The sequence below is a fragment of the Chiloscyllium punctatum genome, chromosome 10, assembly GCF_047496795.1.
Source record: "Chiloscyllium punctatum isolate Juve2018m chromosome 10, sChiPun1.3, whole genome shotgun sequence".
In the NCBI taxonomy this organism is placed as follows: Eukaryota; Metazoa; Chordata; class Chondrichthyes; order Orectolobiformes; family Hemiscylliidae; genus Chiloscyllium; species Chiloscyllium punctatum.
This window is the reverse complement of record NC_092748.1, coordinates 23917169-23931867: the sequence shown is the minus strand read 5'-3', so window position 1 is coordinate 23931867 and position 14699 is coordinate 23917169. Positions and strand designations below refer to the sequence as shown.

Below are 14699 nucleotides of genomic sequence, written 5' to 3'. Positions count from 1 at the left end.
AGGAGGAAGTGAGGACTGCAGATGCTGGAGATTAGAGTCGAGAGTGTGGTGCTGGAAAGGCACAGCAGATCAGGCAGCAACTGAGGAGTGGGAGAATCGACATTTCGGGCATAAGCCCCATTAGGAATGGGGCTTGTGGACCGGGGTGCTGATAGATAAATGGGATGGGGGTGTGGCTGGGGAAAGGTAGCAGAGAATGCAATAGGTAGATGAAGGTGGGGGAAGAAGGTGATAGGTCAGAGAGGAGGGTGGAGCAGATGGATGGGAAAGATGATGGACAGGTCGAGAGAGTGGCGGCGAGTTGGAGGCTTGGGACGTGGATAAGGTGGGAGGAACCTACGCTCGGGACACCATCCACACCCTTCACCTCCTCCAAGACTTGCATTTATCCTAGCCCTCTACACCTTATGTTCCCAATGGACATCCAGTCCCTGTACACATCTATCTGCCACAACGGAGAACCTCCAAGCCAACTCACACCATCATTGCTTCATCTCACACCATCCCAACTAGCACCCTTCCATTGATACCCTCATCCTAAACAACTTCTCCTTCCAATCCTCTCACTTCCTCCAAACCAAAGGAGTAGCCATGGGCACCTGCATGGGCCACAGCTATGCCCACCTCTTTGTCGGGTACATGGAACAGTCCATCTTCGGCAGCTACACCAGCACCATCCCCGACCTATTCCTCCAGTACATCGATGACTGTATCGGCACTACCTCGTGCTCCCACAAGGCTGAACAGTTCATCAACTCTACTAACACTTTTCACCTGACCTCAAGTTCACCTGAACCATCTCTGACACCTCCATCCTGTTCTTGGACCCCTCCATCTCGGTGACTGAATAACCACAGATATCTACTACAAACTCATTGACTCCCACAGCGACCTGGACTACACCCCCTTCCTCCAGTAAAAAGGCCATATCTTATTCCCTACTCCTCCACCACCGCCGCATCTGTTCCAGGGTGACCAATTCCACCACAGAAATTCCCAAATGAAGAATCCTTCTTCAAAGATCATAATTACGTCACCACCACCCCCAACCCCACGAGGTCGGCAATGCCCTCCTATGCATTTTCTCCACTGCCCGCACCTCTGCTTCTGAACCCAACCCCTCCCAACGCAACAAGGACAGAACCCCCAGTTCTCACCTTCCACCCCACCAACCTCCAGATACATTGTATCATCCTCCGCCCACCTCCAACAGAACCCAACACTAGGGATATATATCTCTCTCCCCACCCTTATTAACATTTCAGACAGACCATCTCCTCCAGACTCTCTTGTTAGATGCACATTCTTCACCAGCTCTCACCCCATTCTCGGCACCTTCCCCTGCCACTGCAGGAAGTGCAAAATCTGCGGTCACATCTCCCCCCCCACCCCCCTCACCTCTATCCAAGGCTCCGAAGGATCCTTCACATCGGACAGAAATTTACTTGTACCTCCACAAAAGTACTGTATCCGTTGCACCCAATGTGGTCTCCTCTACATCGGGGAGACAGGGAGCCAACTTGTGGATCATTTCAGAGAACACCCCTGGGATACCCACACCAACTAACTCCACTGCTCCTTGGCTGAACACTTCAACTCCGCCAAGGACATGCAGGTCGTGGGACTCCAACATCGCCAAATCCTAACGACCCAACACCTGGAGGAATAACATCTCATGTTCTGCCCTGGGACCCTGCAACCACATGGGATTAATTTGGATTTCACCAGTTTCCTCATTTTCCTTCCCTCCACCATATCCCAGTTCTAAGCCTCTAACTCGGCATCGCCGTCTTGACCCGGCTGTCATCTTTCCCATCCATCTGCTCCACCCTCCTCGTTGATCTTTTCCCCCACCTTCATCTACCTATTGCATTCTCAGCGATCTTCCCCTCAGCCCAACCCCGTCCCATTTCTCTCTCAGCCCCCCCGGCCCACAAGCCTCTTTCCTGATGAAGGGCTTATGCTTGAACCGTCGATTCTTCTGCTCCTTGAATGCTGCCTGACCAGCTGTGCTTTTCCAGCACCACACTCGACTCCTCCATGTTATACAACTCAATCAAGTCCTCCCTCCCCATTCCCCCCAACCTTCTCTGCTCCAAATGAAACAATCCAAGAATATCTAGCCTCTTTTCAGAGCTGAAATGCTCCAGACCAGGCAATATTCTACTGAATCCCCTTTGTAGCCCCTCCAGTGCAATCACACCTCTAAATGAGGCAGCAGCCCTACCACCCAGTAGGACTATGGTAACTTCACCTCGACTTTACATGATTTGCAACAATTAAGTGCAAAAGCAAAGTGATCCAACTCTAACAAATATGAAAAATTCATTACCAGTTCAAAAGAATAAATTTATAAAGTTTCCAAAATGTGGCAAGCCAACAGACAGGGATCATTTTAGAGTTCAGCAAAGGAGGACAAAGAAACTGACAACATAAGAGTAAACTAGTGAAAAATGCAACAGATTCTAAAAGCTTCTATGGGTAGTAGAAAAGAAAAGAAATAACAAAGACAAATGTGGTCCCACTGTAGACAGAGATTGGAGAACTGATAGGAAATTTTGATATTATGAAGAAAATGGAGCAAATGTTACAAGGTGGGATATTTATAATCCACTTCATAAAAAAAAATTCTCCCACTCCCCTCTCCGGAACTGTCATTTTAAAAAAATTAAAACATTTACAAAATGGATTTGACGACTACAGCTTGGCATGCTTCTACGCTATCTGGACTCACACCTAAACATCAGGTAGGTGATGAGGGGAGTTGTCAGACTGCAGGGAGAGGCTGCAACAAGGGAGCAAGGCAGACCACTCCCAAATGCACCAAAATTAGTCTTTAGGAAACAATTTATTAAAACAAATCTCTCAACATCAACGAGATTACAGGCATTAAATATGGCAACATGAAAGTGAGGACTCACTGTAATCCAGAAACGGCTGGGGTAGATTCATGGTCACTCCATGGTTTACAAGATATCACTAACCAAGCACAATGGATTCCTGATCAGCCACTGGACTGTTAAATCCCTGTTCAGAGAGAGGAGAGACACTTGGCTAACTTCAGTCATATCCAGCCTACAAAGACTGGGAGAGATGTTGCTCTGAAATCTATCTAGAGACCACAGTCAATTGGTTTGTCACCAATCCTCAATGCCAAAAAGGTCAACACTACCCACAGAGAAATCTCAAATTTCAGAAAGATGGGCACAGTATTTTAAACACCTCCTCACATCAGCTCACATCTGTCAATGATGAAGCAATGATGAGGAAAACATGAGATGCTGTGTTCCATCAGCAGCAGCAGAATTCTACCTCAACACAACTGCCCAGCCTGACATATCCTTGACTCTACCATCACCATCAAGCCAAGTGATCAACACTGGCTCAATGAAGAGTGCAGGAGGGCATGCCAAGGGCAGCACCAGGTAAACCTACAAATGAGGGGTCAGCCTGATGAAACTACCAAATAGGGCTACTTGCAAACCAAAACTTAAGGAGTAAGTGATACAGAGATAAACAATTCCACAACCAACAGATCAGAGACATACAACACAGAAACAGGTCCTTCAGCCCAGCTTGTCTATGCTGAGCAACAAACACAAATTACATTAATCCCATTTACTTGCACTTGGTCCACAGTTCACTACACCCTGGCAATTAAAGTGTTCATTCAGATATTTCTTAAATGTTGCAAGAGTACCTGCCTCCACCTCTCAGCTAGTGTGTTCTGAATTTCTACCACCTCTATATGAAAGAATTTTTCCTCAGATCCTCAAATTATTTTTTCCTTGAGACCCAGCAGCACAGAGGAGTGAGTGAGCTAGATATTCAAGATGGCAGCAACAGCACAGTATACCTGCCCTCTCCAGGCTGGCCGCATTCTTCTTTTTTTTTTTTATTTGCTTCTTTCTTGTCTTTTTTTCAAACTTATGTTCTGGAGTCCCAGAGAGAAAGGCAGCAGTGGCAATGCTATCACAGGGAGCGTGACAGCAGCCACTGGTCCCAAAAGGCATTGGCTCAAGGTCCAGTGCATGGAGCAGCTGTGGGCCTCAGCCCAACATAATTACAGCAAGCCCAAAGAGTTGGTCCCTGACATCCATAGCACTGTGAGCACGCAGCCCAAAGTTTTCCAGGGAGTGGGCTAAACCAGAGGAGACCGAGCTCTCACAGTGAGTACACTTAACTTTTGTTACACTTAACTGCTGAATCCCTTATCTGAATCCCTTTCTCCTCCACCCCCCACTTAATATTAGGAATAATTGTAATGTTAACCTAGAACAGTATTGTAAAATACAGCCCTTAGGCCCTTGATTGTGCTGACCTTTTATCCTACTCTAAGAACAAACTCACTTACATACCCTTCATTTTACTATCATCCATGTGTCTATCCAAGAATCGCTTAAATGTCCCTTAATGTGTCTGACTCTACTACCACTGCTGGGAGTGCATTCTACACACCCATCACTGTGTGTAAAGATATGACCTCTGACATCTCCCTTAAACCTTCCTAAAACAATGCCCCCTCACAATAGTCAATTCCGTCCTGGGAAAAAGTATTTGGCTATCCACTCTATCTTGTACACCTCTATCAAGTCACCTCTCATCCTTCTTCGTTCCAATGAGAAACGCCCAAACTCCCTCAACCTTTCTTCACAGACATGCCCTTCAGTCCAGGAAGTCTTCTGGTAAATCTCCTCTACCTCTCTCGAAAACTTCCATGTCCTTCCTATAATGAGCCAAACAGAACTGAACACAATATTCCAAGTGTGATCTAACCAGGGCTCTACAGAGGTGTAACATAACCTCGCAGCTCTTAAACTCAGTCTCCCTGATGAAAGCCAACACACCGTATGCCTTCTTAACAACCTTATCAACTTGGGTGGCAACTTTGAGGGATCTGTGGACATGGACCCCAAGATCTCTTGTTCCAAGAATCCTGCCTGTAACCCTGTAATCTGCATTCAAATTCAACCTTCCAAAATGAATCACTTCACACTTTTCCAGATTGAACTCCATCTGCCACTTCTCAGCCCAGCTCTGCAACCTGTCCTTTCTTTGTTTTTCTACTTACATAAGGAACAACTGCAATGCTTTATTTTTGACACGGTTTCTGTATGTTACTACTTATATGCAAGTTTTGCACCTAGTGTGCCATTTGGTGACACTGCACACTTTTCACTGTATTCCTGTACATCAGTACACATGACAATAAAGCTTTGTTCCTCAGTACTCAGGGGACCTACCATTCATTCCCTTGTTAGACCTCCCAAATTGCATCATATCACAATTATCAGGATGAAATTCCATCTGCACTGTTCTGCCCAATTTACCAGCTGATAAATATTAAGACTGTAGCGTGACAGCATCTTTTTCAGTATCAACACTAATTTTCAAGTCATCACCAAACTTACCAGTTGTACCTTCTACATTCACTTTCAAGCCATTAATGTATTGTATATAGCAAACACCAAGTTCCTAGGACTGATCACTGCAGTATACCATTGGTCACAAGTTTCCAATCATAAAATCAATCCTCCACCATCATCTTATTCCTCCTACTTGTAAGCCAATTTTGGATTCAATTTGCCACCTTGCCTTGGTCTTATCTTTTAGAACTGCATCCATGAGGGGCCTTGTCAAGGCCTTTACTGAAGTCCACATCAACTGCACTACCAGTCACCTTTCCAAAAAAAAAATCAGACAGGATCTCCTTCCACATTATCCCTGAGTCATCCTTTCCAAGTACTGATTAATTCTGCTCCTCAATGGTTTTCCAATAATTTTCCCACCACTGATATTAGGCTAACTGGTCTGTAATTACCTGTACTATCCATTGCTGCCTTGCTTGAATAATGATTTGGAGGTACCAGTATTGGACTGGATGGACAAAGTTAAAAATCTCAAAACCAGGTTATAGTGCAACAGGTTTATTTGGAAACATTAGCTTTTGAGGTGCTACCTCTTCATCAGATGGTTGCGGAGCAAGACCAGAAGACAGAATTTATAGCAAAATAGATAATTACAACGCTGTGACACTAATCTTGCTATAAATTGTGTCTCTTCTGGTCCTGCTCCACAACCACCTGATAAAGAGGCAGCACCTCGAAAGCTAGTGCTTCCAAATAAACCTGTTGGACTATAACCTGGTGTGTGATTTTTAACTTTCTTGAATAAAGAAACCACAATAGCTATATTTCAAATCATTTGGCACTTCAGCTGTAGCCAGCCAAGTATAAAATATATCCACCAGTGCCCCAGCAGTCTCCTCCCTTACCTCCTATAGCAAGCTAGGATACCTCTCATCAGGCATTTAGATTTACGCACCTTTTTGCCTGCTAAAATATCTCAACTCCTCCTCAATCTTGACATGCTCTAGAACCTCACCATCTCAAATGAAATGGCTTTCTTCTTTATGAATACAAATAAGAAACATTCATTTCAGATCTCATATGTCCTGACTCCATGCAGTGACTGCACCTTTGGTTTCTAATAGGTCCCATTCTTTCCCTGGTAATCCTCTTACTCTTAATATACTTAGAAAAGGCTAAGAGGTTTCCCTTGATCTCATATGCCAAAGATATTTCACAGCCCCTCTTCACATTCCTAGTTTTCTTTTTAAACAACTCATCTATGCTATGCTTTTGAATGGCTTCCTGCTGTACCTGACATATGCTTCCTTCTTCTTCTCTATCAATGTCTCTATCCCTTGATAACCAGGGTTTCCTGGACTTGCTGCCCATGTTGGCCCTGAAGCTCTCAATACAACTTTTAAAAGACTCCCATTTTCCAAATGTAGTAACCTACAAGTAGTTACTCCTAGCTATGTTTGCCAGATCCAGTCTAATATTGAAATTGGCCTTACCTCAATTTGGATAGTTCTGCACTATCCTGCTACCCTTCCATAACGACCTTGAAACTTACAAAATTATGGTCAATATTCCCAAAAATGCTCACCGACTAACACTTCAACTACTTGCTTGGCTTCATTCGTTCAGATTATCAAATTACTGGCACAAAAAGCTCTCCTGGATGCACTTTAAAAATTCTACCCCATCCATTCCTTTCACATTAAGACGACTATTTAATGTTCGCAAAGTTGAAAGCAACAACTACTCTAATCCCATTCCTCTCTCACTTCTCTGATTTGCATTTTAATTTGCTCCTCTATATTTTCTGATTGATGGGAAGCCTGTAGCATAATCCCAACAAAGTGATCACCCGTCTTTTATATGTACAATTTGAAAAGATTTCCAAAGCATCATCTCTTATTACTGCAGTGATGGGTCTCCTTTTCTCAATAATGCAATATCCTCACCTCTCTTACATTAATACTTCTATACCCTGGAATGTTGAGCTGTCATAGAGTTATACAACACAGAAACAGACCCTTCAGTCCAACTTGTCCAAACCGACCAGATATCCCAAACTGATCGAGTCCTATTTGCCAGCATTTAGCCGATATCCCTCAAAATTCTTCTTACTCACGTACACATCCATTGTCTTTTAAACGCTGTAGTCGTACCTGCCTCCACAACCTCCTCTGGCAGCTCATTCCAGCCATGTCCCACCCTGTGTCAAAAAAATTACCCCTCACAGCCCTTTTAAATCTTTCTTATCTCACCTTAAACCTAGTTTTGGACTCCCTTACTCTGGGAGACAGAGGTTGGCTATTCACTCTATCAGTGTTCCTCACGATTTTATAAACCTCTATAAGGTCACCCTTCAGCCTCTGACGTCCCAGAAAAAAAGCCCCAGCCTACTCAGCCTCTCCCAATAGCTCAAACCTTCCAGAAACTTCCTTGTAAATCTTTTTTGAATCCTTTCACGTTTCATAACATCTTTCCTAAAGCAGAGAGGCCAGAACTGAATGCAGTATTCCCAAAGTGACCTCACCGAAGTCCTGTACAGCCGCTCCTGACTCTAAAGTAGCTGCATGTCCCTTTGTTGTCAGACTGAACTCTCTTCTCTCATTCTTGCCAGCTCTCATTTTTCCCACAGCGATCTTGGAGATGCTCCCTCTGCCACTGAGCTGGCATTCTTCCCTTCCCTCCCCTCCCCTCAGCCCTGCATGCAATCTTGCCCATTCCCCTATAATGCAGCTTCTTTCTCACAACTAAGGTTTCACCCGCCCAGACACTAACAGGTAGAAGTGCCAACAGACAGATCTCGAATATTGCCAGCATGCAAAGTTAATCAGGTCAGGAGGTTCTTGGTGCTAGAGAGTACAGCACAGAAACAGACCCTTCGGTCAAACTTGTCCATGCCAACCAGATATGCTAAATTAATCTAGTCCCATTTGCCAGCACTTGGCCCTTATCCCTCTAAACACTTCCTATTCATATACCCATCCAAATGTTGTAATTGTACCTGCCTCCACTACTTACTCTGGCAGCTCATTCCAGCACCACCCTCTGCGTGAAAAAGTTGCCTCTTTGGACCCTTTTATATCTTTCCCAACTTATCTCAAACCCTATAATTATAGACTTCCCCTACCCCAGGGGAAAGATCTTGTCTATTTATATTAGATTAGATTACTTACAGCGTGCAAACAGGCCCTTCGGCCCAACAAGTCCACACCGACCCGCCGAAGCGCACCCACCCATACCCATTCCCCTACATTTACCCTGCACCTAACACTACGGGCAATTCAGCATGGCCAATTCACCTAACCTGCACATTTTTGGACTGTGGGAGGAAACCAGAGCACCCGGAGGAAACTCATGCAGACACGGGGAGAATGTGCAAACTCCACACAGTCAGTCGCCTGAGACAGGAATTGAACCTGGGTCTCTGGCGCTGTGAGGCAGCAGTGCTAACCACTGTGCCACCGGGGCCGCCCATTTACCCTGGCCATGGCCCTCATGATTTTATAAACCTCTAGAAGGTCACCCCTCAACCTCTGACACTCCAGGGAAAACATCCCCAGCCTAATCCGCCTCTCCTTATAGCTCAAACTCTCCAACCCTGGCAACATCCTTGTAAATCTTTTCTGAACCTTTTCAAGTTTCACAGCATTCTTTCTCTAGCTGGGAGACTACAATTGCACAAAATATTCCAAAAGTGGCCTAACCAATGTTCTATACAGCTGCAATGTGGCTTCCCAACTCCAATACTGCCTGAATTTAACCTAGCAACTTGTTCACAGCCATCATGGATTGCAGTGTGTTAACTTCCAAAAAAAAAGTGTTCTAAATTTTACTCAACCTTATTTTCTTGGTTTCAGGGGCTGTTCTAACCTGCATAGAAGCTATCTTGTTAATCACTTACAAGAAGTGCATACACTTCAGAGGACAGATATGTTGTGTTACCAGCTTTGAGGATCATTGTCATAGCCCTTGCAATGTTTGTTATTGGTAAAGGGGACACACACACACAACCCCAAAACTGTGTCATCATCGCCCCACCAAAAGGCTACGCCAGCGACACATTTACTTTCCTTTCTTACTTATAGATGCCCCACTCTGCATATTCTACTGGAATCGGTCTGCGTTTTGAAGCACATTTGCCCTTCAATCCATATATTGAGTGGTGCTCAGCCACTCAGTGCAGTCAAATAGGGCTGCGTGCTAAGGACCAATTCTCTTCAGTATGTTTTGCTCCAGTGCTTTCCATGATGGTGTTCCTGACATTGCAACCAGTTATCATACAGACACCAAGCTCCATAATCTGAGATTATTCCAGGTGAAGACAAAGGTTTCCAGAGACAAAACAAGCATGATCAACTGGGCAATGCATTCCATTCACCATATTTCCTGTTGCTACAATAATGCCTGCTTAGCCGTGGCTGCCACGCAATGAAAACCACAATTTAGGAAGTTTCATTTGGCTGTAAGAGATGTCTAAGCCTACTATTGTTCTGATCTCATTTGATCCACAGACTAGAATTCACCTTATAATCACACCTCAGCCACTATATGATTAAAACCACATAACCATCATCTTCCAAATGACATGTGTACAATTTTTCAGTCTCTACTGCTTTTGGGCATGTTGGGTCAATCTTACAATCAGCTATTGCTTTTCCACTAAGATCAACATTTTCTGCCAAAATTCAAAACTCTTCCACCAAAAACATACCCACTTAATTTGAGAACGGGCTTTCTTGGACTCAACGGTATGGTTTCCCTATAGTAACCCAGAACGCAGTTGCTCTGCTAAGTAGCTGGACAGATAACCAGAGATAAGTCCATAAGATGTAGGAACAGAATTATGCCATTTAGCCTATCAACTCTGCTCCACCATTCAATCATGGATGATATGTTCCTCACCTCCACCTTGCTACCTTCTCTCCATATCCCTTCAAACCAATACTAAAAAAAAATTTGTCTACCTTCTCCTTAACTTTACGCACCGCCCCAGCATCCACCGCACTTTGGCGCAGTGAAACCCGGACACACAACCCTTTGAGAGAAGTAGTTTCTCCTCAACTCTGTTTTAAATTTGCTACCCCTTATCCTATGATCGCTCATCCTAGAATGCCCCATAAGAGGAAGCACCCACTTCATGTCTATCATCTTGAATACATCAATTTGATCTCCTCTCATTCTTCTAAATTCCACACAGTATAGGTCTAAACTGTTCAATCTCTCTTCATACGACAAACCCCTCACACCTCTGGGATCAATCTATTAAACCTCCGCTGAACTGTCTCCAATGTCACTACATCTTTCCTCAAATAAGGGAACTAAAATTGTGAACATTACCCCAGGTGCAGTCTCACCAATACTTTGTATAGTTGCAACAATACTGACTTTCCTTTATGTTCTATTCCATTAGTTACATATATTATCCGCTGCACTTGCATAACTTTTATTCACCACAGAAAATAAGGAAAATAAAAATATTTGTAAGAAAAACCTTAAGAACTGCAGATGGTGTAAATCAGAAACAAATACATAAATTGCCAAAAAAGCTCAAGTCTAGCAGCATCTTTGGAAAGAAATCCTCAGTTCTTAGTAAGTCACTCAACCCGAACATTAACTCTGATTTCTATCCAAAATAAGTATTTGTTGCGAGTTTTTACTGAATTTTGATAATAACACCAAACATTCAAAGTGAGGCCATCCAGTCAGCCTGGCTCTGGTCAGCTTTTGCGCTGAACTGGTTTGCTTTGAAGCTACAGCAGAGACTGATTTTTGGAGTTGTTAATTTACTCTGCTGCATTAATATTCCCTTTATTTACTGAAACATTCATTGTTTTCAGCTGGTTGAAACATATGCATCTTTTACTACATGTTCCTCCTTCCAGCTGATAAGCTGGAGCTGAAACTGGAGGACCCTTCACACACAATGCTGGCCTGTAGTAGCAGAAGAGCAGCTCCAACATTCCTTGAAATTGGTGAATTGGACCATATTGAAGAACCCAGCAGACAACCTAGATGAGTATGCCATCACCCTCATTCTTCTAAATTCCAGACAATATATGTCTAAACTATTCAATCTCTCTTCATACGACAAACCCCTCACCTCTGGTATTTCAGTAGCACATACATGGAAGACCTCGTGCCAAGGAAGTCAATCTGTGTGTTCCCAACCAGAAACCTTGAATGAACTGGGAAATTCACTTCCAACTGAAGGCCAGGCGTGCAGCATTCAAGTCAGACGACCCAAACCTATACAATCCAATTATGACCTCTGCAGAGCAGAGATGCCAAGAGGCAGCATCGGATCAAACTAGAGGCCTACACAACATAACAGGATACAAAATGAAGCAGAGCAAGATAATGGGGGGGAAAACTAACACTCACTGGTGCGTTCAACACTTTCAATATTCAGTTTGAGCAGAATGCTAGTGGTGCAGCGTCACCTGCCCTGACAGCCCTCATCACTGCTGCAGATGTCAGGTCAGTCTTCCTGAGAGTCAACCCAAGGAAAGCGACAAGCCTGGATGGAGTCCTTGGCCATGCACTTAGATCTTGTGTGGACCAGCTGGTGGAAGTATTCATTGACATCTTCAACCTCTCCCTCCTACAAGTCGAAGTCCTCACCTCAAGAATACCACCATCATTCCAGTACCAAAGAAAGCAGATGCAATGTGCCTGAATGACTACCACCCAGAGGTTTTGACCTCCATAATCATGGAGTGCTTCGAAAGGCTGGTTATGGCCCACCAACTCTATCCTCCCAGCCTGCCTTGATCCCCTGTAATTTGCTTACTGATGTAGCAAGTCCTCAGGGGATACCATTTCCCTTGGACAAAGGTGAGGACTGCAGATGTTGGAGATTAAAGTTAAAAGATGTAACACTAGAAAAGCACAACAGGTCAGGCAGCATCCAAAAAAACAGGAGAATTGATGTTTCAGGCATTAGCCCTTCATCAGGAATGCTCTTCCAGTGCCATTTCCCAAGCCCTACACTAATCCCTGAAACATCTGGATAACAAGAGTGCCTATATCAGACTCCTATTCACTGACCACAGTTTGGCCTTCAATGCCGTAACCCCCTCCAGAGTAATCTCAAAACTCTGAGGCCTAGGTTCAGTTCCACGCTGTGCAACTCAGCTTCCTAACTCTCAGACCACAATCACTGAAGATAGACAATGGCACCTCCTCCACGATAGCCTACAACACTGACGCCCCCTGAGGATGCGTTCTCAGCCTTTTCTTTTATTCCCATCCAGAACTGCACTGCCAAATTCCGAATAAACGGCATCTACAAGTCTGCTGACAATACCAGCGTGGTAGAACAAATATTAAACAACGATGAGACAGAATACAGAAAGGAGAGAGAGAGTGAGCTTGGTGTTGTTGTGCAATATTGACAAACTCTCTCTCAACAGTTAGCAAAACAAAAGGACTGATTATTGACTTCAGAAAGAAAGGAAATGGCCATACCCTCCCATCTACATCAATTGTACTGAGGTTGAGAGGGTCAAGAGCATCAAGGTCCTGGGAGTGATGATATCCAACGTGTCCTGGTTTTCCCATTTAGATGCGATGGTCAGGAAAGCATAAAAACGACTCTTCTTCCTCAAAAGACTTAACGACCCTCACCAACTTTTACAGAAGCACCACAGAAAACATACCATCCAGGTGCATACCGGCCTGGTAGAGCAACTGGTCTGCCCAGGACTGGAAAAAACTACAGAATGTTGTATGCATAGCTTAGACCATCCCGAAAGCCAACCTCCCATCCATGGACTCCATTTACACTTCTTGTTGCCACATTAAGACAGTCAACAAAGACCCCTCCCATCCTGGTATTGCTCACTTCCAACCTCTACCATCAGGCAGAAGACATAAGCTTGAACACATGCACCAACAGGTTCAAGAACAGGTCCATTCCTTCCGTTATCAGACAGCTGAATGGATTCCCTAACTTCAAATAATGTTGATCTTGTTTTGCACAACTCCAATAAAGTGTAACTTGCATGTGCCATTCTGACTAAGCACCTGTATGTCCTTGTTTGCTATGATCTGCTTACACTGCTCACAAAACAAAGCTCTCATATCAGAGGAGTTTGATATTGAACCTCACTACAATGCACTTGTGGATACCAGCACCTGATACAACCAAGGAAAACACCATGATGCCTACTTCAAAAGCAAGCCCTTCTCAGAGGAAGAGAAAATGCTGAGGAAACCCATCAAGCAGCTTCGCACAAAACCGTCTGCAATACGTGTCTTAAATACAGCTGAACTTTCCAGACCCACGCTGGCTTTAAGTCAAGCAGAGAGCAATCTGAATTTCACGCCTGGGTGATGGCATGGTCGTCTCCATCCTGAAGAACTGGCGATAGGGAGAATTGCAGATTGATTATCAGTTTCGCTTTTGTGAACGAATGTAGAAGTTTCAAGCAGCCTACACAGCGGCGGAGATTCCTACGACCAGTGCAAAACTGTACATCCTGAGTTACAGCCACGAGAAAGGTGTCTGGACAGTGGGGCACCTGCCGCATTTTCAAACTTTGTGCATCCTTCTGCTGAACTCTCCGATTTCACTTTAGCCCTAACGGCCACAAAGTATCAGACAGGCAATCATGCACTCACGCACTTCCTCTGCCCTCCTCATCGACTATCAGGCCACCAGTTATACCCAGCTCTTTACCTTGGCTCTTGCAGCCTCCACCTTCTTGCGCCTCTCCTCATCCTCCATAACAGGGAATTCAGAGTGGAAGTCCCTTCTTCTTCGAGATTATGCACCACTTGCCCTCTCTGTCCCACACCGTAAGGAGGAACTTGCTCCGCCTGGAAGACCGATCATCCAATAACACACTCCGGCACACCTTCTCCTCTTGCCGCCTTAATTCCCCCTCATTCCTTCCGTAACGGATCCTCACTCTCCGCTTTCAACATGGCGGCCATGACTACCAGAGCCGTTAACCCGCCCGCCAGTCGACCCCGCCCACAAGGCAGTCAATCACGCGCCGGGCCCGCCCATACGACGGTCAATCACCCGCACCTTGGCTAGTCCCGCCCACACCGCCGTGAATCACCCGCTCGGTCCCGCCCATTCGCCAAAGAAACGCACAGCCTTTCGCTTTTCCTATCCACACTGCGCTCAATCATCCTCGCCCCGCACCAGACCCCCCCGTCCACATTCCTGTCAATCATTCACGCGGCCCCCGTGCTGGCACACACCTTGGTTGTCACCCCGCCCGGACCTGAAAAGCCCCCCGTCAATCAAACGCAAGACCTACATCAATCCCCCGCCCGTCCCCGTATTCTGTCAGCCTGATCTGGCCTTACGCACTCCCCGCC

General features: G+C 45.0%; 1 protein-coding gene across 4 annotated transcripts in view; it reads right to left on the bottom strand.

Annotated features, from left to right (window-relative positions):
* Window positions 1-14344, bottom strand: part of pcnt (pericentrin) — a 310379-nt gene extending 296035 nt beyond the window's left edge. For 2 of the 4 annotated variants that reach the window (XM_072578710.1, XM_072578712.1), the window contains exon 1: window positions 14047-14344. In XM_072578710.1, the coding sequence (XP_072434811.1) occupies window positions 14047-14094 (48 nt within the window). In that variant the 5' untranslated portion in view covers window positions 14095-14344. The remainder of the gene's footprint in view (window positions 1-14046) is intronic. The other 2 variants (XM_072578709.1, XM_072578711.1) reach the window with 1 other exon arrangement.
* Window positions 14345-14699: the final 355 nt, after the last annotated feature.